A 24,495-nucleotide genomic window follows, 5' to 3' on the forward strand; every position below is an offset into this window, starting at 1 on the left:
TATACATTACTACTTTATGTTACTACTCTGTGCTTCGACCACTACTGGCTTCCCTATGATCGGTCATTCGCAAACATTGCTTTTCCCATCACTACTATGACTCCCATCACTTCATTTCAACCAGATGATTAAAGACACATCTCTTTCATCAACACCTGCCACAAAATACAAACTATTTTGTTTTCTTTACTCTTTTAATAATTGTCCGATCCTGTTTTCCAGCTATAACAGAATTGATGCTAATGGACAACCCCATCAGTACGCCACAGCCATCAACGTACCAAAATCTCAATGTCTGCTGGGCTTTTATCCTTCACAGGATAACTTTCTGACACAGGAATATGCAAATAAGGTGAAAAACGCTATTGCTGATGAGTCCCACCCTATTTACAAGGGTCATCAGCTTATAGCGGCAGGAACTGAAAAGAAGAAAAAGAAGAAAAACAATTATACTGTACATTCTGAACGTCTTTTATTATACCCTCTTGACACCTCACTCATGAAAAACCTGTTGCACAGAAATAATCAAAACTGCAGTATTTTCTACACCTTTAACTCTCCCTGTTTTGGCACGTGTCTGGATGAGAAAGGCCCATACAATATAATCAAAGCTCTTGATTGGAGAAAACTCAGTGGAATTAAAGCGTTTGTTTTCAAAAACTTCTATTTCCGTGACACAAAAAAAGATCTGCAGAGCAGATTTAAGCTCATCGCATTTTGTGTGCCTCTCTATCGTTGTGTGAGCGACACCGTGTGCTATGCTTGTAAAGGTGAACAAAACACCGCCATTGATGAGAACTGTGTCCCATCAAAAACAACAATGAGGAATGAGTTGTAGTTAATTTGCCTGATAACTAATCACTGACTCACATTCTCTTTATGTCTTTGTATGATTTAATGGCAGTGTAGAATTTTTTTGTTTTTTTTGAGATTTTTTGTATTAACTGAACAAACATTACATTAAGAAATCCGGTTTGTTTGGCAATAAATCAAACTACTTTTAACACTACAGGACTGTTTGAACAAAATACAACCAACTAGTTTCGCCCATGGCTTCTGGACCATCTTGCTTAGTGTTCTACATAAGGACATATCAGATTTTGTCTGATATTCAAAGTTAACTCATATCAGCCAAAAAAGATATTGAATAAAATTAGTTTTTTTTATCAACCACAGCATATATTATTATTATAACGAAGCATAAATTTAACCAAAAATACACTGTTCACGGCCCTGAAATGGAGACCAATGTCTCTAACACGGGAACACAACAAGCAGTGTATTATTAAACAATATTCAACATTACTTCTACTGTATCTGTGCTTTATTTCTGTTGTGGAAATTGTCATTTATTGCAACATTATTATCTTGTGCACTTGTGGTAGGTTGATTTGATATCAAAGTGTTTGAAAAACATACGTTGAATGAACAATATTATAAAGCAATGTTTGGTTACTGCTAGCAAGGCTATTTTACAGTAACGTTAGGTTGAAGGCATTTCAATATCACTTTGATGTTGTTTGTCCCTTAATGCGACCCGTAAATCGATTAAACACGGTCCAACACTGAAAAGTCCACAAGAAACGTAGGATGCATGGACAGATTGTATTAAAATATTATATATTATGTAAAATATTAAAATATGTTTATTTTGGGAGCACAAACTCACCTTGAGCCGCCGCTGGTTAACGTCTCGTGCGAACTGCGTTTCTCAGGGGTCATTGAGGGCAAAGGTGAGAAGTCAACGCAGGGAATAACAATTAAACGACACAAACACATATCTCTCCGTGACTCAGGGTTTCAAATGACTGACGTTGCGCGATTTTTACACAAAATATTACAAAAGCATCTAAGCAGAAACACATTCTCAAAGCGTGACTGAAGTGCACCTGCCTCGTGACGTGTAGCTGTGGGCGGAGTCAAACTCAGGAAACGAAACGAAACTCAAGTCGCTTCACGAACACAAAAACAAGAATGAAATGTGAATATTTCTGTCCCTCGAGGGATTAGGGACACGTGAGTAAACTGCTTGAGAGTATAAACATCTTTAAATAGATTTAAAGCCCGGATGATTACTGTGTTGCGTTTTGTTTTCAGACTTTGTGACAAAAATTGTCGGTTGCACATCGTTTTTGCGCATTTTATTCACACACATCATGGTCATAATGAAGTATAATGTTTAGATCCTACTAGCTAACTATTACGTAGAGTTTTTGAATAATGCCACCGTGTACACTTGGTAAAATATTTAATATCAAGCTAATCTTATGTTAACCTTTGGTAGGGCGGGGTGAGTTGTGTTGTGTTGTGTTGTGTTGTATTTTACAATGCACTAAACTAAAAATTGAAGTAGGCTACTGAGCATTTTGTAAACATATCTTTGTTTATCATAGGAGCACCATGAATACAAAGGGGTCCGTTGTGACACCCAATATACAATACTCCCATTCAGAGAAGATGCACTCCATACAAGACACTAAAGCAACAACACATCATACACAAACTGATCCTGTGACATCAGAGAACACAACCGATCATAATGATCTTCATGATCATGGCTCCAAGAAGTGAGTAGTTTGCCTATTTGCAAATGCATACTATTTGGGTCCTTTTTGTGACATGAACACCGGATTTAAACCTCAATGATTTTTGTTTTTTAAAGTTGTATTCAGTCAATGCGAAGAGACGCTCCTGGAACCAGCTGTGTATCCATGAAGAGCAATCTGTCTGCAGATGCTCCACCAAACCTCCGGGATAAAGATAGAAACAGTACACACAGGTGACACAATTTTCTGGCAAAATAATGCACATCCTTTTTTTTTTGGGTGTGTCATAAGCTTAGACTTTCTAGCATGTTTGTTTTAAAGGCTGGGCCACCTTTAGGATACCATGAAATTTAGTTTTGCATCTTGTTGAATCAATCAAATGTTGAATATTGATTGATTTTTACAGAGGCAAGACCAACATCTGGTGTGATGTAAACAATAATAATGAAATGCCACCGGTGAAGAGTTATTAAGTAATCAATTAATTTGTAGAGGGAAGTAAAAATGACAGGGGGGTGAAAAATAATATGAGAAATATGCCAGCATCATTATTTATTTTTTACACAAAGATCAGTTTATCTGTTAGTAAATCTGTTAATTTTAAGAATGCATTTAATGCCAATGGTGACAGCTCAAAAACGAAGAAATGTCATTTTGGTGTTCTTTTTACTAAATATGTGTGCCTCTAACTCAAGAACCGTTAGAGATACCTTAATGTCATTTTAGATTCTTGTTCATGACCAACTTCTCTTTTGGGAACTACATTTTTAAAGCCCTGTTAGGTGCAGTCCTAGAGATATGAGGATCTAAATGTGGCTTCGTGAGAAAACGGTTAAAATGCACACATTTTCAGTCATCAAAAACCAAATGTGGGACATCTTTTGAAAAATCTGGTATTTCATTTCTTTTAAAGAGGAATGTCTGAAGAACAAATAGTTTTGAATCTAGAAATATATGTTTTTTCGTTCTTTTAAAACAACTGCATTGAACATAAACATTTGAACAACTTCTTGTTACAAAACAACTGAAATTGCTAATGGACTAGCGAAGCTGAGGAACAATAACTTGGTCTCAATAGTTAATTTAAAAGATATTATAGTTTCAAAGGAAAATACTGTCTCAGATAAATTAGCAAGAACCCTTTATAGTCCCTATTCCCTTTATAGTCCAAAAATGCCCTTTCTTCATTTTTTAAATGTCACATTGGCATAAAATGCCTCTATTATTTGTATAATTAACATATTTACTAACAAATAAACTGATCTTTGTGTAAAAATAAAATAATGATGCTTGCATATTTCTCATTTTTCACCTCCTCTAATTTGGCTCCAAATCTAGAGTGAAAATTGTCATTTGTACCTCCCTCTACAAACTAAGTGATTACTTAATAACTATCATATTTTGGCTTCCATCTCTAATGATGTCGGTCTTGCTTCTGTAATAAGGAAAAATAAGGGACCTATGGTTGAGTTGACACGGAAGGACTCAATACTATTTGGGTCCTTTTGTTTTCTAAAGTAGTATTCAGTCAATGCGAAGAGACGCTCCTGGATCCAGCTGTGTATCCATGAAGAGCAATAGGTCTTTGCCTACACCACCAGAGCTCCAGGATAAAGATAGAAACAGTACACACAGGTGACACAATTTTCTGGCCCTCTTTTCTGGCAAAATAATGCACATCCTTTTACTTTTTTGGTGTATAATTAGCTTAGACTTTCTAGCATGTTTGTTTTAAAGGCGGGGCCCCCTTTAGGATACCCTGAAAAATACAAAACATCAAACATCTATTCTACAGGAATAGAGCATCACACAAAACCAAGTTTCTGATTATTGATGCCATTTTATAAATACCAGAGGTGCTTTGACTGCTTTATTCTGCTGATCATGTGATCTCAAAATGTTGGCAGCAGATGAGGGCGAAACACCTGCATGCAACACGACGACATCATTTTAAAGCTATTAGTCCACATTATGTATTCCTTTAGGTTTAAAACATTAAGTGGTGAAATTATTTGTACATTCGAATGCCCTTATATGTATATGTTAAGGCTGTGTTAATTTAGAAGAGGTTCTGCCAATTGTTCAGATATATTATACGCCAGGCAAAAGCAACACTGTTGATAGCTTTTTGCAACAGATTTTCCAATGTAGCCTAAACCAGTACAGTTGTGTTAACTCTGTTTTACTGTTTCCTAGCTGTTTGTCCATGAAGAGTAACCATTCTATGGATCCCCCGTTGAAATTAGAGAGAGAACGTCCACCAGAACCAGTGTGAGAGCCATTGAACATGTTTCAGACGAGAGTTTTTGATGCCTGCTGCACCTTATTTGGATTCATTTATAATTTCAGTATACATTTAATATTTATTTAAAGTTAAGTTAAGTAGAGTTGAGTTGTTAAGTTTTTTTTTTAATTCTGTTGTGTAACATTTGACCACTAGGTGTTGCTGTCACTCTAGATGTGTGCATTTGCTGATTGGGAAGCTCATGAGATCATAAAACTCACACAGTGAGATCCATTCAGAGCAGCTTAATCACACTCACAGTAACTTCTCATTAATCCAACATTATCATTAACACTTGACACGTTGGACCAACTAGAGGCTGAAGATGAGGACACCGAGCTGTCTCCCATTTCGAAGTCTGCGTCCTCCAGATGTTGCATGCGAAGGCGTATGCGATGGACAAACGCGACCTCCGAGGACGCAGCCTTCGAAATGAAACGCAGCATGATTTTTATTTCATTCCAATTTAATATTAAAATCGTATTAGTTAACGATTAATGTTCAGGTAACAAGCGTTTGTTCTCGGTTAGGGAAATTAACTGAAATGAGCATCCCTAAATACAACTCCACCCTAGGCAAAAGCAACACTGTTGTGAGCTTGTTGCAACAGATTTTTAAATGTAGCCTACACCAGTACAGTTGTGTTAACTCTGTTTTACTGTGTTTTTACCTCTCTGATCTCAGTTCAGTCCTGTCGGGGGGAAGTGGTTCACTCTCACCAGTTCCTAGCTGTTTGTCCATGAAGAGTAACCATTCTATGGATCCCCCGTTGAAATTTGAGGGAGAACATCCAACAGAACCAGTGTGAGAGCCATTGAACATGTTTCAGATGAGATTAGTATTTTATCCCTGCTGCACCTTATTTTGATCAATTTATAATATCAATGTACAATTTATATTTATATTTATTTATTTTTATAAGTTAAACATTTTGTTTAATACTGTTGATGTATAACATTTGACCACTAGGTGTTGCTGTCACTATAGATGTCTGTATTTGCTGATTCTTTAGAACATAAAACTCAGTCTAAAGCATTTCAATGAGATCCATTCAAAGCAGCAAAATCACACTGTTTCTAGTAACTGATCATAATAATACTAAAGAACATTATCATTAATATTTTACAGTTTAGACCAACCATGGGTTGGAGATAAGGACACCGAGATTCTACAGGGGCAAATGTGTAATGAGGTCTACAAATCACATCTTAGGAAGAAGTTTGAGTGTTTGTATGAGGGAACATCACAGCAGAGAAACCCAACACTGCTGAATGAGATCTACACAGAGCTCTACATCACAGAGAGTGAAAGTGGAGAGATCAGTAATGAACATGAGGTGAGACAGATTGAGACACAATCCAGGAGAACAGCAACAGAGGACACACCAATCAAATGCAACGACATCTTTAAAGCTTTACCTGCACAAGACAAACCCATCAGAAGTGTGCTGACAAAGGGAGTCGCTGGCATTGGAAAAACAGTCTCTGTGCAGAAGTTCATTCTGGACTGGGCTGAAGGGAAAGAGAATCAGGACGTCCACCTCATTTTTCCACTTCCTTTCAGAGAGATCAACCTGATGAAGAACCAAACACTCAGTCTATTAGATCTTCTTCATCTTTTCTTCCCAGAGACAAAAGAAATGGAAATCTCCAGCGGTGAATATAAAGTGTTGTTCATCTTTGATGGTTTGGATGAGTGTCGTGTGTCTCTGGATTTTCACAGCAGTGTGAGGTTGTGTGATGTCAGTGAATCAGCCTCAGTGGACGTGATCCTGACAAACCTCATGAAGGGGAATCTGCTTCCCTCTGCTCTCATCTGGATCACCTCCAGACCAGCAGCAGCTGATCTCATCCCCTCTGAGTGTGTTGATCGAGTCACAGAGGTACGAGGCTTCACTGACAAACAGAAGGAGGAATACTTCAGCAAGAGAATCAGTGATGAGAGTCTGAACAACAGAATCATCTCACACCTGAAGTCATCCAGGAGCCTCTACATCATGTGTCACATCCCAGTGTTCTGCTGGATTTCAGCCACTGTTCTAGAGAGAATGTTGAGTGAAGCAGAGAGTGAAGGAGAGATCCCCAAGACTCTCACTCAAATGTACACACACTTCCTGATCATTCAGACAAACATCAAACATCAGAAGGACTATGAGAAGAAAGTGAAGAATGATGAAGACATGATCTTCAAACTGGGCAAACTGGCTTTTGAGCAGCTTGTGAAAGGGAACCTGATCTTCTATGATGAGGACCTGAGAGAGTGTGGCATTGATGTAGCAGAAGCATCAGTGTACTCAGGATTGTGCACTCAGATCTTCAGAGAGGAGTTTGGCTTGTATCAGGGGAAAGTTTACTGCTTTGTTCATCTGACCATACAAGAACATCTCGCAGCTCTTTATGTGCACACATCTTTCCGTCGTGGAGACACGGGCATTCTTTATTACTGGAAAACATCCAACATTGCAACCTTGTTCAAATGTTCTACCATTTCTGAGTTACACAAGACTGCTGTGGACAAGATGTTGCAAAGCAAGAAAGGGCATTTCGATCTTTTCCTCCGCTTCCTCTTGGGTCTCTCACTTGATTCAAACCAGGCTCTTCTGCATCACATACTACCACAGACATCACCTGTTCCTACCGATAGTGTGACAGAAACCACAGACTACATAAAGATTCGAATCAGGATGAATCTCCCCTCAGAAAAATATATCAGCCTGTTTCACTGCCTTAACGAACTCAACGACTTTTCTTTAGTAGAGGAAATACAAAATTTCCAAAAAAGCAGAAAACTTTCGAAAACCAAACTGTCTGCTTCGCAGTGGGCGGCTCTTGTGTTTGTCCTTCTGTCGTCTGAAAACACACTGGATGTGTTTGACCTCAGGAAATACAGTCAGAACGATGCAGATGAATGTCTGGAGAAGATGTTACCTGTTGTCATGGAAGCCAAAACAGCTGAGTTAGTAGATACAGTATTTGCTCATAAACAGATTTTGAGAATACAAACGAGCCGTTGTGTTACAATTATGACCACTTCTTGAAATAAACATACTTGGGAAGTTGACAAATAAACCGCAGTTGTGTTCTTTGGTTTGACTTAGTTAAAGATGAAATGTACAATCAAGTTAAATCTCTCTATTAGTATTTTTTATTATAAATGTAAATACTATAACATACAGTGCACAGCACATCCCCCAAAAAGTCACCATCTGAATTAAACTCAGCAAATAGGTAAGAGCCTCCCATTGGATTGGAGGTCTAGGTAAAGCACTGTAATGTGCCCGAAGAATGAGGTCAGCTGACTATCTGAATATACTGAATGAGGTTATTCCATCTATGGGTACTTACGTCCCTGATGGCACGGGACTATTCCAAGATGACAATGCCTGGATTGGTCGGGCTCAAATTGTTAAAGAGTGGTTCAGGCATGAGACTTATTTTCACACATGGATTGGCCACCATAGAGTCCACACTTTAACCCCATTGAGAATATTTTGGACATGCCGGAGAAGACTGATTTTCCCATCATCAATACAAGATATTGGCAAAAAAAATATGAAGATGGACATTCTGGACTTGCAGAAGCTTATCGAAACAATACCTAACGAATGCGTTTTGTAATAAGCTAAAGGCAAGGTGGTCCAACAAAATATTAGTGTGTCTCTCTTTTTTTGGACACACCGTGTAATAATTTATTTTCTAAATTTTTGCTGCCACACCATTTTATTTGTCAACTATCCGTTTTTAGGGCTGGCTCAGTTTTAGGTGAAAGTGTTCCCCGAAGTTCACTTTGTTGTCTTTCTTCAGACTCAGACACTGCAATCTCCGCTCCAAAGGTTTTCAGGCACTGAGGTCAGCGCTCGGCTCAAAGTCCTCCTCTCTCAAACAGCTGAAACTCAGTGGAAATAGACTCAGTGGTCCAGGAATGAAGATTCTTTCGGAAGGGTTGCAGCAGTTGCACTGTAAACTTGAGACACTGGAGTAAGATCGATTGTTTCAATAATTTGTTAACTTGGTTTTCAACGTTCATTAGATTTATTTGTGTGACGTTTTTAATACACTTCCATCTTTTTCTAACACAGATTATCCGAGTGTGGTTTAACTCCTGGAGATTGTTCATCTTTATCAAAGGCTCTTGACTCAAACCCTTCCCATCTGATGGAGCTGGACCTGACCTTCAATCAAACTGGAGATGCAGGAGTGAAAACATTATCACGAATACTGAAGAAGCCAAACTGTGCACTACAGAAATTAATGTTTGTACCCATCTCTCATAGTAGCTTCGGTATACTGTTTTAAAACATTTAAATATTAAAGACAGGTTGAGTGTTTTTTTTCACAGACTGGTGAGCTGTGGTCTTAAAGCAGAGAGCTGTAAATCTTTGGCTGAAGCTCTGAGCAGAAACTCCGCTCTCGTGGATCTGGACTTGAGTAAAAATAACTTGATGGATTCAGGCTTGTGGTTTCTATGTGATGGACTGAAGAGTCCTTCCTGTAAACTGAAAACTCTAAGGTACTCACGGTTAATTCAACAAGTGTGATTACAGGTGGATAAGGAATCCGGCTGGTCTCGATCTAAACAGGCGTACCCACATCGGTTGACCTGCTCAATTTACATTACATTTTAAAATGACTGTTCATTTCTTTAGGGGTTAAAGTCTGTTAAGGAGGAAAGAATTTCAATGCACCTTTAAAGGGGTTTAAAGCAGGGTTAGGTTTTAACATGTGCCTTATTTGGCTCTCTGTCGCCCCCTGTCTGCAGTTTAGAGGACTGTGGTGTCACAGAACAAGGCTGTAGAGGTCTGTGTTCAGCTCTGAGATCAAACTCTCTTCATCTGACTGAACTCCGTCTGAACAGAAACAAGATACAAAACTCAGGAGTGAAGATGATCTCTAATTTACTGAAGGAGCCACAGTGTAAACTAGAGAAACTGAGGTGAGTGAATAAGAAAACAGAAATATATTTGTTGTGTTTTATTGAGAGATGATAAACACTTTTTAACACATATTGCCTTTAGACTTACGCTCCAAGTTGAAATCTTTTGGGTCCAAAAATAGTACATACAATAAATAATCTCAATACTATTTTTAAATTACACTTTTTCCTCTTATGATAGAAATAACCTCACAACCTGGCAGCCATGACTGTTTCCATGTAATAAAAGTAATTTATGCTCGTTGTAATGCATGTTATCTTTTATGCACACTTTCTCTTTACATTAAATGTTGGTTATTTATGACTCATTAAATTCATTTTAAGGAAAACAAAACGTTGTTTTCTCAATATGTGCAAAAAATTCAAAAAATAGCTCTACACCTGATTTCTCTGCAGGTTGTCATTCTGTGATGTCACAGAAAGGGGCGGTGCTGATGTGGCTTTAGCTCTCAGATTAAACCCCGCCCACCTCAGAGAACTGGACCTTTCCGGGAACAAACTGGGTCCAGCAAAGAAGCTGCTCACTGCCCTACAAGAGCATTCAGATTATAAACTGGAAAAACTGAAGATAGATTGATGAATGAATGTCAATGAAGAGCTGAGAGATGCATTTAACTACAAAGAAATACAAAATAATTACACCATGGTCTGTTTGATTGGCTGGAAGGTGTGAATTAAAACCATTATAAACCGGTAGTTCCAGTCAGTTTGATCAACATGTGAAATGAACTGAGGAAAACAGATGTCATTTGAACCTGTGTGAACAAAATGATACTGTAAACGTTAATAACAGCTTTAACTTGGCAAATGACCATGGTATAAGCGTGATAATCCACGGCTAGCGGTGCAATTTTAATTCACTTTGCAGTGGCTTCGTGTCGAGTTGTTCTTGACCTCAACGTTGTGCGTTAAAATCCTTTAATGCACGGCCGTGGATTTTTCCTTATTTGTAGTCAAACATTCTTAAAAGGAAATTGATGAAATGAAAGAGTTTAGCATTAAAGTTTCTCCTACAAGTTATATGACAATTCTGCATGACAGTTTCATGAGTTTATGTCCCAACAAAACCTTAGCAAATAGTTTTCTTTTGACACCCATCCACATTTGGATGAATGTATGGATATTTGTCCTTGAGAATATCTTTAAGGTCTTGCACAACTTGTCACAAAGCGCTTCATTACAAAAGAGAGTCGAGACAGAAGAGGAGGAACTGTTAAACAGAGATTATCTACAGTAAAAATCAGACAGTCATGCAAATTTAACTGTAATAGAAAGCTTTCTTAAATTGCTAACAGCCCTTTTTGTGTCTTCACACCAGTCCTCATATATTTTATTACAGGAGAAAACTTTCGTGCACTTGTTCTGTGTTCTACAGAAACGTGTTTAAGGATGGTTTTTAAAGTTAGGTTAATTTTTTTCTTTAAATATGCAATGCAGCAACCATCAATACTTGTTGATGATCTTTTTCTATGTGGCACTTTAACAAAATACTTTATAGATAAAATAAAGAATGACAAAATGTCACATGCTCTCCTACTTGTAAGTTGCTTTGGATAAACGTGTGTGCCAAATGAATAAATGTAAATGAAAGAGTACAAAATAAATAAAATGAATGAGTGAGTGATTAAAGCATGTGAATAAAGTGGTATATACCATCATGTATTTTGTTAATAAACGACAGCAATATTTATCAAGTGTCTTTAAAAAATAGTGGTTGTATAAGAAATGTGTTAAAAATGAATCCAATTGTTAAGATCATTTGCTTTTATAACATTTTAAAACCGCAATGTCATAGAATAACCATTTTTGGTTTCTTAATGAACCTGTTAGAACATATTCCTGTAGTTTATTTGGTAGAGCATTATATTATGGAGATGTCATGAGTTTAATTACCCTGAGGAAAATAATAACTAAATAAAATATATTGAATCTATGAATTAACAGTTTGTAAATGTTTAGATTGAAGGCACTGCAAGTAACTTTGGAAAAAGTGTCTGCATGCCAAATGTAAAATATATAAAGCAATCATTTTAAAATAACAGTTGTGATGTTTTTTCATTTTGAAAGTGTATGACAATATGTAAGTACATAAGAAAAATGCCAGTGCTTTGTAGACACCGCACTTTGGAGCAGTATAGACCTTATTCAGCCTGCCAACATTTTGATTTTAAAAGGGAAAAGACTCTGACTCTGCTCCTGGCCTACAAGACCACCACTGGTTTGTTGTCCTTATGCCGTCCCAATTGCTTCCATTGCTTACCCCACCTGTAAGTCGCTTTGGATAAAAGCATCTGCTAAATGACTAAATGTAAATGTGAATGTAATATTTTCTAGGCACAAAGAATAAAAAAATTGAAATAAAAACATCACGATTTTAATGAAGTTTAATGAACATCAGTATTAAATTGTAAAAAAACATGTATTGACAAAATTTAGTGGATTAAGCAGTATGATATATTGTTTATAATGTAGCAAAAAAGGGTTACATTCAATGAGTTAATGATTGGATACAAGTATTGTATGTGAAAGTAACCTGTAACACTGATAATGCTTTCACAACCTCAATATGATCAGAACTGCTATACTGCATGACCAAATAAATACATATGGGGTTTGGTTTTCTGCATCTGTCTGGCCTTTTTTTTAAGCATATCCCCCCAAAAAATTATAAAATGTATATTATAATTATAATGAATTACATTATAATACATTTAAAGCAAAGATATACAGTTGAATACTAGACTTAAAGAATGTCTGATCCTTTGAGATCTCAAGGGCTGGGAATGAATGAATGTTTTTTGCTGTTTGTCGGTGAAACACATTGGCCACATCTAGGACTGGCTTTTCAAATGTGTCCAGCTTCAACACGACTGATGTCATCAAAACATTTTGAGATTAAACTATATTTCTGCAAGGCAGATCTCATGGGTTTGTGTGTCTGCTATATCTTAGTAGATGTGGAAACAGTTTTGGTTTGCGTGTAATGAGCGTTTACACTATCAAAGTTCAAGGCAGAGTCACAGCTGCCAAACTCTCAGAAACATCAAAAAAGTGTCAAGATTAGTTGGAGAATGGCTGAGTTTTTCCACACGAATAGTCCACCTCGCATCTTTTATGTCTTCTGCTATGATGTGTGTTTCACACCTTAAATAAACAAGAAAGTTTACACAATCTGTCTTAAAACATGTTGTTCTCTTGACATTCACAAAACATTATATTCCCTTGTGTCTGGCTAATTTAATCATTTTTGTTTGGTCAAAGAAAAAACCTTGTTTGGCATTGAAACAACTGTTAATAAGAGGTCATGAAGTTTTTATTTGTTTTTAATATTAAAGTTTTGTTGTCAAACGTAGGCCTGGTAAAGATGTCTTTCAAGGGATCAGTGTTGGCTTTTGGTGAACATATTCAATATGTTTTAATAAATGATCATCTAAAATCATAACAATGTACAGTATACTATCAAGAAATGATAAACATGTCAATGTTACTTCATGTACAATTGAGCTTAAGAATGTTTAATAATATTAAATCTGAGTGAGGACTGTCTACTTTCAGCATTTTTTTTTATACGAGTTGCGGGTTGCATCAATGGTTTGTAGAAACAAAATCCAGGAAGAATGCCGAACCACTTGTCTTTAAACATATCTGGAGAGACGATGCAATATGAGGACTAGAATGTTTTAAAAATGTACTGAGGAATAATGTGAGATATATACCTCTTTATGTCTAGGCTAAGTTTAAGGTATGTGTAGGTTTACATGAAATCCGGGAAATTTAAATTTCCCAAAACTTGAAAGATTTGAAGAAGTTTGAATAAAGAGGAGGTTGAGAACTGCACGTCATGAGCAAATCAACTCTGACCAAGAAACATTGGTTAGAAAAAGTGTTTGGGAAAAAATAAATACAACAAGTATTAATCACACTTCTAATATGTTTTACCTCAATAGAGGTCAACTCTCTCATGTCTATGTTGCTCATGTCTCATGTCTATCATGTCAATAGAAGTCAACTCTCTCGTGTCTATTATATGACATCACAGGATTTCATAAAAAGTCAAAGAGCAGAGGCCCAAACTCTTAAAGAAGCAGACACACATTCTTAAGACTAATGGTACTGCATCTAATAAGGGATTTATTTGTAAAACAGCCAATTTGTATTGCAATTATTTAAATTAAATGGATAAAAATGCAAAATGTAAGCATGTATGAGATTTTTGTATGCTTTTGTAAACATGTTTTATATTTAGGTGATAATGTACAGGCAGCCGGTTGTTATAGCAGAAATAAACCCTGACAGTGTGATCACAATGAAGGGGTTTATTTCATGATAACAGCCGACTGCTTGTACTTGCAATTTCTATACTGTACTGTTGTACAGTTAGCTCAGCTGCTGTTCAGCTGCGCCCAAAGCTGGCAGCACGAAACGCCGTAAACATTAACCAGTCACCAAATTTGTGAAGAAAGTGTTTCCAGGCCCAGATCTGGTCAACATCTTCTTAGTCACAATTCAACCAAAGATGTGCCATTTGTGAGCCAAAAGGCAAAAGTAAGCCACATAATAAAGAATGATGTGGTCCATATGTAGACTTTATATGTCATTTTGGTTTGGCTGAGTTCAGTAAAGGACTTACAGTATATGGGCCACATGTGGGTAATAGACCAAAAGCAAGAATTTTACCATATTTACACCACAACATTTTTGTATTAAAAATTTCCAATAAACACAATCAAACAATATTAAACACTAATTCTCATTTGATTTTTAATTTCAGATTATCCAAATGCCCAACTACACTAAAATCATTTGTTTCGTTCATGTAACATCAATATCTATGGGTACTCTGTATTCATTTGTTAACAGTTTTTTTATAATATGTAACATTCAAAGAGTTTCTTGCATTTCTGTACAAGAAAACATGTGACCGGTAAACTAACATTCTAAGAGTAAATTAACTAGTTACATCACTAATCGTGTGATTAAAAGTCATCATGTACTCCTTTAACAGTTCTCCTTCTTAGGTTTCTCCAAAGGCTATAATAATTTAAAGGAAAATCTGTAGGGAAAATTATATACTGACATTAGACATCTCTTACATTGCTGCATACTTCATTTGAACACTGAATTTGTTGGTAAAGACATTCACATAAGAATTTAAACAACAATTAAAAGACTAAATCTGCTCGGTAAAATATGTATTAATCAACTGAGCCTAGTTTGATTTGTCTGGAGAGTGGAGAGTCCATCTTTAGAAAAAAAATTCGAATGAATGTTATATCATCATTAAACCATTATCGCTGAGGAAACCCCAGATTTTTTGTGAATTTTATAGCTTTATCAATGAAACAATTAAAAAATCCTCAATCACATTCAATAGCGATACAAAATGCTTCATATTTCAATAAAATGTCAAATCATCACATGACAGGTTATGAGGAAGGCAAAGAAAGTTGCCGTGTGGACTGCAGGACGTACTTAATTTTCTGCAGAAATCTCATTTGTTTTTCCAAGTACAACAACTTGATGTTTCACACTGTGTGGCATGTCTCAAAAATATGTGGTTCTCGTGTGTTCATATACCCCAAAAACAAGATGTGAACTGATTGAATATTCCCTCAATTTAAAAGTTATGGAAAAACCAATATTGCCCACATATGTTCAGCCGTGCCATAACAAGGCTAGATGTGAGGGATGATTTTCGCGTATGGCCCAAATTTGGATGCTATCAGGGTAGGAGCTGCAGACACAGGAGATGTGCGCGAATGTTAAAACCTGTCCGTCTATCGTATGTTTATACAGAATAAAGTCTGAGAAGTTAAGAGAAGACAAAACATCTGAAATCATATACAAACTCCAATTGCAAATAGATTCCAATACAAATAATTATAACATGTTTGATAATTATAATTATAACTTATATAATTATTACTTAATACAAATATTGAGTTATCAAAGCTAATGTTCAGTGGTACGAGAACAGGAATAAAGTGCATAGATGGTTGAGAAATAACAAGCATGTCATGAGCGTTTACACTATCAAAGTTCAAGGCAGAGTCACAGCCGCCCAAATCTCAGAAACATAAAAAAGTGTCAAGATTAGTTAGAGAGCTGAGTAGCTTTTCCACACAAATATGTCTGATGTCTGTTTTAAACCTTAAATAAATATCACAGGGTGTTGTAAACAACAACGTCAAAGAGACAAAAATCTCTCCTAAAACACAATGTTCTCTTAAAATTCCCAAAACCTAAAATATCCTATAATCCCATGCGTCTGGATGTTTTAATTATTTTTGTTTGGTCAAAGAATAATAACTTTTTGCTATTTAAACATATTTTAGTTTTTGCCTATTGAAGTTTTGTATTATTTTATGTCTTGCGTAAAAAAATGTGTTTTAATGACTTTGTATTCAGTATGTTGTAATAAAGGTACATCTGAAGATCCATCTGGCAGATATGGACAACAATGTATAGTATCAAGAAATGATACAACTTTTAAATGTCATTGAAATTACAATATAACTAAAGAATGTTTATTATAACTACTGTACATCTGATTGAGAACTGGCAGACTTCTGCAGTTTTGGGGGTTACATCAATGATTTGCAGCAAACAAAATCCAGGAAGAAGGCGGATCAAATCTAGTATAAATACTTCACAATCATTACACACAATACTTTACTTGATCTGCTTCATTGATCAAAACTTCTGTGAAGATTCACACACAACTCATCTCTGACACACACACCATGGTAAGTCATATTCACAACTATAACTCAACACAGATTATTGATTTATTGATTTAGCAGAGCACTCTTTACTGAAGAATGTTTTGACATTAATTGTTAAAAAGACACTTTTTTGCTCTGTTTTCTTGAATCACATCAATCCTGACATACACAGCACATGCTTTGTTACTCATGTTTATGTGTGTTTGTGATGTATTTTGTGATTCTAGTTCACAGTATCTGTGAGTGGCGTCCTGTTGCTCTTTCTGCTGCATCACTCGACACTGAAGAGTGTTGATGGACAGATCGACAGTAATACTCTTGCTCGTATTATCACCTTCATTGAGGAAAAGTAGGTTTTGGTGTTATACATTCCATCAGTTTGCATGGTTAAAAAAACTAAAGAAATAAAATATCAGTGATTTTGTAAATGTACTCCTTTTTGCTCTAAAAAATGTTATTTAATGTTTTTTAGGTATAAGATATATAATAATAATCAGGAACTTCAATATGCTGTAGCCATCAACGTACCGACGGTTCAGTGTGAAGCTGGATTCAATCCTTCACTGGTCAACTTTCTAACTGAAGAGAATCCAACAGATGTAAAAGGAGACATTACTAATAATGCATACCCTGTTTATAAAGGTACAGAGCTCATAGCAGCAGGAGTTAAAAAAATTAGTACCAATAGCTTTATTCACTCTGAGCGTCTCCTGCTTAACCCTACTGTAGAAATACACACAACACCCATGCAGAACCTTCTGAATAGTAGAGACAACAGCTGTACTATTCTCTTCAGCCTTAACTCTCCATGTTCTAAAACCTGCCTCAATGAGAACAGCCCAAATAAAATCCTTCCCAACATTGAAACCTGGAGTGCACATAACAGCATTAAAGCGCTTGTCTTTAAACACATCTTCATAGGTGAAGGATCGATAGATACATTAAGAAGTGCACTGCAGAGGATTGCAAACTATGTTCCTCTATATCGCTGTAGTGACACTGAGTGTCGCCCCTGTGGTGGGAGAAATAATCTTCCTATTCATGATCACTGTGTTCAAAACTAAAAGATATGAACTCCTGGCTGATGCATTGCTTTTATACAGAATTACTTTGCCCACTTTAAAGTTGGAAAAATGCTATATTTTAAGACTAACAATATGCTTGCTGGGTAATTTAACAAATAGTGTATTCAAAGCAAATTGAATAAATCTTCTTGGCAAACTTTGAGCTTCTGTCTGAAGATGTGATGACTACAATCCAACATTTATGAACACACACATTTTTTATGGTATAAATGAAGACAATGCAAAGACTCCCACTGTTGTCACTCAAACCATAGCAAAAAACACTTTATTTACTTGAACTATAAACATTTTTACATGAGGACATCCCAGATGCTTCAACTGACTTCTGGGGAAGGTTATTTACCGTAGTTGTACTTTATTAGAAATACCCATAACACGCCCTGACCACATATTAACCTTTGGAGGGGGTGTTGCTGAGAAATGCTCAAAAAAATGAAGTATGAGCATTTTGGAAACATGTCTTTGATTATCAGAGGAGCATTATGACAATAAAAGGGGTCCATTGTGACAGTCTCACATTCAGAGAAGATGCACTGCAGACAAGAGACTAAAGCAACAACACATCATACACAAACTGATCATAATCAATATAATGATCCTGCCTTCAAGAGGTGAGTAGTTTACCTTATTTGCAAATGCAAACTATTTTGTGATGTGAACACAGGATTTAAAACACAAGGATTTTTTGTTTTCTAAAGTTTCATCCAGTCGGTATGATCAAACTCTCCTGGATCCAGCTGTGTATCCATAAAGAGCAAGTGGTCTTTGGATGCTCCACCAAACCTCAAGGATGAAGATATTAACATTACACAGATGTGACACAGCAGATGAACAATTTTATTTTCTAGTGTCCTAAAATAAAAGGTTAAAAGACATGAAGTGGAGTACAACCCTTCTATAGGTGTTATAAAGTGTACTGTGTCCCATTGTCATCAAAGATTCTTATCAGGTGGGATAGATGAAATTGAATTTAGCATTCAAATATTATTGTAGTTGGGTGTCAAAGCATTTAGTACGCAAATAATAAACATTTAATAACAGATTTTTTGTTAGCTGCAATGTTTCAAGAGGTACTTTTGATAATCATTGTAGGAAGCAAAAACACTCTTCCTGGTCAGGGCAGGCAGAAAACAGGCAGAAACGAGGTCACAGGCAATGGTCGAAGCAGGCAGCAAAGGTTCATCAAAAACAGCAGTAGGACTACAGTACAAGGTCAAACACATGTAATCCACTAGACTAGAGTGCTCAGAAATTCAGTGAAACACAAAAACAAGACTTTGCAATGAGTGAGAGTACAGACAAGGCTTATAATGACAGAGGTAATGAGATAAGTACACACAGGTGAGAATGATCAGTGTTCAGTGAGTCCGGCCAGTGGGTTATGGGAAGTGTAGTGTGCAATGACAGTCCGGGGGATGAGGGGAGTGCCCTCTAGTGGATTTAAGAGGGCACTCCAGCTGGTGACTGTGACATCATCAGTCCCTATTAACTTCTATTGTTTGAACACAAAACCAATGCAAGTCAATATGGACACACTGTTGTCTGTCCCCAGCATTCTTCTTTTGTGTTCTGCAGAAGAAAGAAACTCATACAGGTTTGAAATGAGAAGGTGTGAGTAAATGACGACAGAATTTTCATTTGGGGGTGAACAACTACTCGAAAAATTCGTTTTTTGTTGTAAAATAAGTGATAGCTTTGGCGAACATATACAATGTGTTTTAATAAGGGTACATCTGAAGTTTCATCTAAGTGGATAATGACAACAATGCAAAGTATCAAGAAATGCTACACACGTAAATGTATTATAACTTTTAATGTAGCTGAAGAATGTTTAATAACATTATATGTGAGGGAGGACTGTCAGCCTTCAGAATTTTTTTTACAGTGAGTTTTTTAACAATGATTTGCAGCAAATAAAAATCCAGAAGAAGTCTGATCAAAACCAGTATAAATACTTGACGTATTAAACACTTTACAGTACTTCATCTCATCTGCTTCCTAAACCACATTGCTACTGTTGAGATTCACACACTAATCTTACACAGACACCATGGTAAGTCACATTCAAAACTATAAATGAACAACTTTCTTTTTGTATTACGCAATGTAGCACTTTTTACAGAAAAATCTTTAGTCGTTAATTGGTAAAAAAATATTTTTGATCTGTTTTGTTCAACCCTCACATACACAGTACATTGCACTATTATTCAAGTTTATGTGAGTTCCTGATTGTGTTTTATTTTGTGATTTTAACAGTTCACAGTATCTTTGAGTGGCGTCCTGTTGGTCTTTCTGATTCATCACAAAAGATTATCAGCGATTTGTTATCTGTTATTGCCTTATAACTGCAATTTAATGTATTTCAGTTATAAGAGGGTTGATGAAAATAGAAATGAACTTCATTATGAAGATGGATTCCAGCCTTCACAGGACAACTTTCTAACTAATGATGGTGCAAAAGATGTGAGAAGGGACATTGCAAAGGCACAAGGTCCTGTTTATGAAGGTACAGAGCTCATAGCAGCAGGAGTTGAACGGAGGAGATACACTATCTATTCTGACCGAAGAAAGACTCATTATACAAAACCTTCTGAGGAGAAGAAGAAATAGCTGCACGGTTCTTTACAGCCTTTACTCTCCCTGTGCTCATATGTGCCTCAATAGTACCAATAATTATAAGATCCTCCTATCTGGAGACATGATAATAGATAAGAAGTTTTACAAAATGCACTGAGGAATATTACAAGATATGTTCCCCTCTTCCACTGTATATATGACAATCGGTGTTATGCCTGTGGAGGACCAAATGTTAATAAAGTCGATGATCACTGTCTGTCCTAATGTTTCTCTCTCTTGTTTCAGTTTCACGTCATAATTCATACTGAGTAAATCATTATGTATCTTACACAAGTCTTTAATATTATTATACAAGCCACAACAAACAAATTCCATGTAGTCGTTTTTTTAGTCGTTTCAGTGATCTTAAAAGACAACTGTACAATCAAACCATATCAGTTTATATTTGCTGTTTATATGAATGCAAGATAAAGGAAAAAAAAAATGTTCTGCTCTTCTTTGGCTTCATGTGGATGAACTGGTATATGTAAACACCATTTGTTGTAACATTTACAACATTTCTATTAACCATACGTAAACAATTTGTTTGTATGTTAACATATGTATGATATACTGTAAAACCATTCTGTCAATGAAAATGATCCATTCTGGGACAATGGTAGTATAATAAGCCAAAATTTCAGATGAAATTCATAAGATGAATAGGATAGTGCCTCTTTATCTGTGTTATGGAGTTGATATAAAATGTTATAAATGTGAGGAATGGCCACTATCTTCCTGATGTGTTTTAAATGCTTTCGCTTGCTAATCAACAAGCGAATAAAACTGCAGCATGTTATTTTGTATTTTCACTGTATTTCTTTAATACATATTTTTTTAAGCACCATGCTTTGTGCTGCAACTTATCAACCTCTTAAACGTTCACATTGTAGCTTTTTGTATTCTTTATTTTTGGCAACGTTGGTTACCCAGCATGATGAGTCAGATCTCACCTGTTCGTCTTCAACAAAATAATGTACACTGGCATATCTTACAATATATAAGTGCAAATTGTTTTGTCTCAAGATGCACGCCAGTAATGTTTTTTGTTAAGTATGTTTTTAACACAATTTACATGCTAATCTTACTAAGGCCTAGTCTTGGTTTAAACTAAACCTTGTTCGGGAAACCGCCCCTAAAGAATTAACAGGGATGGATATGTTGGGATTTTCTCAAAATAAATGTGTTTATCTTTCTAAGCGTAGACCTGTTTTGCAACTTTTAAGTGTAACATCAATAAAACTTTTCTGTTAATAGCCTTTTAACATAGTTTGAAAAATCATTTCATATTAGAAACTATTTTAATTACTGTTTTAGAAACTATTTACAGGTAGCTACTGTCTGTTTGTGGATGGAGAGTCAAGCTCTTGTTCAACAACTTTAAATCAGACAATCAATTGCATTATATATAAACCGACAAAGAGAAATGCAATGCTTACGTTTCAGTTTCTGATGGTTCATACATGAGAGATGCAGTAAATATGTGTTACCTGATGATATAACTTACGTTGGGAAAGCAATATTCAGATTTAAAACACTTCACATAATCTTCCTCTGGAGATAATAAGTTTAAAGGAGTTGGATGTTTTTGGCTAGCCAACACATTTGACTTTTGACTCAAACCCTTTAAGTCACCAAGCAATCAAACAGGAAAATTCTAAGTGTTTTACACAGTGTTGCAGTGATTATTATAAATGATTTATAAATGATTTAAAATGATTCTGTTTTCACTCTAACTCACCATGCACCTTATGTACTTAGCATATACAATTTTTACATGAGGACATCCCAGATGCATTAACTTTTTTACCGTACTTGCAATGCGAATACGCCGCCCCTGACCACATGTTAACCATTGGTGCGGGTTGTGTTGTGAAATGTCCTATGTGAAATAGTGTTGAAAAGTCATTTTCAAGCATAGGACATTAAATTTGAGCAATTTTATATGGTCATGATATTAATAAGGGGGCATTTACAAGGCAGAGATCAGAAACATTGTAACAATTTTCAAGATCATTTGCGATTTATAATGCATTTCCGTCCAACATTGTGACTTCACTGTATCATGTCGTCAAAGTTTTGAGAAACTTCACTAAGATTTTTGTGCTACACTATTGTGTTCTTTGCAGTCTAAACTGGTTTAATAAGGCGTATAACGGCACAATTTAGAAACAAATGTTTCGAAGGACCTTTAAAGACACACAGCAAAGCCAATTCAACAACAAACATTAAACAATAAAGGCCAGTGCAGTATAAGCAACAAATAGACATCAGAATTATTCATAAAAGCCTGCCTAAACATGTCAGTAATGTAGGGTAATCTATTTGAACTGTTTGTAAATGACACTTTACTGATCATGAACTGAGGCAAAGATTAAAGTTTCACCCTGTTTTAAGTCTGTGGGTGATGATGACTTCCTACTTTTATGAATGATTTCCTATACAAGAGCATTAAATACTGCCAAGGTGTTGTCCCAATCCCAGTCCGTGTTTCCCCTGTGTTTCTGTTTCTTCCTGTTCTGTGCCATGTTTTGTAGTCCTTTGTAGTTTTTAGTGTTTATTAGTTCCTCCAGGTGTGTCTTGTGATCTTGTTAATTTCTGTGTATTTAAAGCACTGTTTCCCTTGTCTAGTGTGAGTTGTATGTTTGGTATTGGTCCCAGTGGTTTTTGGATTATTTCAATTCCTTGCTTCTTAGATTATTTTTACTTTGTCTTTTATTAAAGTAGCTTGACTGCACATGGATCTGTTGCTTCGCCTGCTCTTTCGTTACAGATGTGACTAGACTCTACTAAAAACTATTGCTTTACATCAGATTTTGAGTCAACATGCAAGTCTAAACAAAAGTTAGCAAGAGAAAACATTCAATAAGTATGCTTCAATAAACTATATAGAATATTAACAGTACGCTATCTGTGTTTTTAGGCATGTTAAATTGAATGCACATTATGCTTCACATCTTACCTTATGTGACAAGTTTTCATTTAAAACAGCAGAATTCACCAAAGTTAAGAAGTGAGCATCTCTAAAATCTTTATCCACTCTGTTGTTAAACAGTCGGCTTTGTCATGTTTGCCTTCCCATATCATTCTCATACCTAACCATCCCATTATATTATTGGTGCCGTAGATTTATTTATTTCACAATTAACTGTTTAGAACAGGGTTTCTCAACCTTTTTACTGCAAGAGCACCCATTGTATTTACAAATACTCCAAGGCCCCCTCCCATCTACAAAATTTCACATTTTTTTAGAGTTTAACACTAGCTTAAAAATGTTTATTCAACATAGAAAAGGCCAAATCATAAAAAATCTTATTAAATATGTGTCATCTTGACCCCCCTTGTGTTTTGCATTTGGTTCAGCACTGAATTAGAAATGCAAAGGTCATTATATATAATAGTCCATAAATGTTCAAGCTTTTTACAATTTAAGCCTGGAACTTTTTAAATAACATTTTTAATATGCTTTATGTCCGCTTTGATAGTGTAGAATCTGTTGATGGACTGCAACAAATACTCTTTTTATGATGTTCCTCCGATATAGAAAGTTACTTGGTTTATTATAGTAATTTGCAAATTATAACTGTAAAAACAAATATTTGCACATTTTAAACAGTTTACCAAACACAGATTAAAAGTATGTTCTCTATATAGATTTTTCCATAACGACTGGTCCACGAGCAGAATAAATGTGATCCATGTTCTCCTCCAAATCACCACAATCTCTTAACAGAATAACAAAATGTCACATGCTCTATTACTTGTAAATAGCTTTGAATAAACGCGTCTGTCAAATGAATAAATGAAAATAAATGAGTACAAAAAATGAATTAATGAATTGTGGTTGTAGAAAAAATGTCTTTAAAATGAGTCCAATTTTTAAGATAATTTGTTTTTATACTGTAACATTTTAAAACCGCAATACCAATAGAAGAACAATTTTTGGTTCCTCAATGAATTCCTGTAGTTTATTTGGTAGAGCATTATATTATGCAAATGTCATGAGTTTAATTACCCTAAGAAACAGTGTTAAATATATAGAATCTATGAATTAACAGTTTGTAAATGTTTAGATTGAATGCACTGCAAGTCGCTTTGGAAAAAATGTCTGTATGCCAAATGTAAAATATATAAAGTAATCATTTTAAAATAACAGTTTTAATGTTATTTATTCATTGTGAAAGTGTATGACTCTCGAATGGGACGTTAAACCGAGGTCCTGACTCCCTGTGGTCATTAAAAATCCTGTGGCACTTCTCGTATAGAGTAGGGGTGTAACCCCGGTGTCCTGGCCAGATTCCTTCCAA

The 24,495-nt window shown here is 35.7% G+C and overlaps 2 protein-coding genes across 4 annotated transcripts; both read left to right on the forward strand.

The window, feature by feature from the left end:
- Window positions 1-1,901: 1,901 nt before the first annotated feature.
- Window positions 1,902-11,286, forward strand: LOC130428595 (NACHT, LRR and PYD domains-containing protein 12-like). Of its 3 annotated transcripts, none has more exons than XM_056756753.1 (12): window positions 1,902-2,016; window positions 2,394-2,567; window positions 2,663-2,779; window positions 4,065-4,181; window positions 4,743-4,817; window positions 5,515-5,634; window positions 5,959-7,785; window positions 8,634-8,807; window positions 8,909-9,082; window positions 9,169-9,339; window positions 9,589-9,762; window positions 10,159-11,286. In XM_056756753.1, the coding sequence occupies exons 2-12, from the start codon at window positions 2,401-2,403 to the stop codon at window positions 10,337-10,339; spliced, it is 3,297 nt and encodes a 1,098-aa protein (XP_056612731.1). In that variant the 5' UTR covers window positions 1,902-2,016; window positions 2,394-2,400; the 3' UTR covers window positions 10,340-11,286. The 3 variants fall into 3 exon arrangements, with proteins under 3 accessions (XP_056612731.1, XP_056612732.1, XP_056612733.1); XM_056756754.1 differs by having other exon boundaries at window positions 4,068-4,181; XM_056756755.1 differs by lacking the exon at window positions 4,065-4,181 and having other exon boundaries at window positions 1,903-2,016.
- A 5,166-nt stretch (window positions 11,287-16,452) lies between these two features.
- On the forward strand, window positions 16,453-20,182 carry LOC130428217 (uncharacterized). Its single transcript, XM_056756069.1, has 5 exons — window positions 16,453-16,508; window positions 16,715-16,836; window positions 16,960-17,504; window positions 18,665-18,749; window positions 19,939-20,182. The coding sequence occupies exons 1-5, from the start codon at window positions 16,506-16,508 to the stop codon at window positions 20,180-20,182; spliced, it is 999 nt and encodes a 332-aa protein (XP_056612047.1). The 5' UTR covers window positions 16,453-16,505.
- The last annotated feature ends 4,313 nt before the right edge of the window (window positions 20,183-24,495 follow it).

The sequence above is a fragment of the Triplophysa dalaica genome, chromosome 9 (assembly GCF_015846415.1).
Source record: "Triplophysa dalaica isolate WHDGS20190420 chromosome 9, ASM1584641v1, whole genome shotgun sequence".
Lineage (NCBI taxonomy): Eukaryota > Metazoa > Chordata > Actinopteri > Cypriniformes > Nemacheilidae > Triplophysa > Triplophysa dalaica.

Bases quoted from the DNA above. Each gene is read 5' to 3' on its own strand.
- LOC130428595 (XM_056756753.1), top strand. From the start codon at position 2,401: ATGAATACAAAGGGGTCCGTTGTGACACCCAATATACAATACTCCCAT. The intron at 5,635-5,958 runs GTGAGAGCCATT...AATATTTTACAG, and splicing joins GAACATCCAACAGAACCAGT to TTTAGACCAACCATGGGTTG. The intron at 9,340-9,588 runs GTACTCACGGTT...CCCTGTCTGCAG, and splicing joins TGTAAACTGAAAACTCTAAG to TTTAGAGGACTGTGGTGTCA.
- LOC130428217 (XM_056756069.1), top strand. The intron at 17,505-18,664 runs GTGGGAGAAATA...TAATCATTGTAG, and splicing joins CACTGAGTGTCGCCCCTGTG to GAAGCAAAAACACTCTTCCT. The intron at 18,750-19,938 runs GTTCATCAAAAA...AATGTATTTCAG, and splicing joins GGTCGAAGCAGGCAGCAAAG to TTATAAGAGGGTTGATGAAA.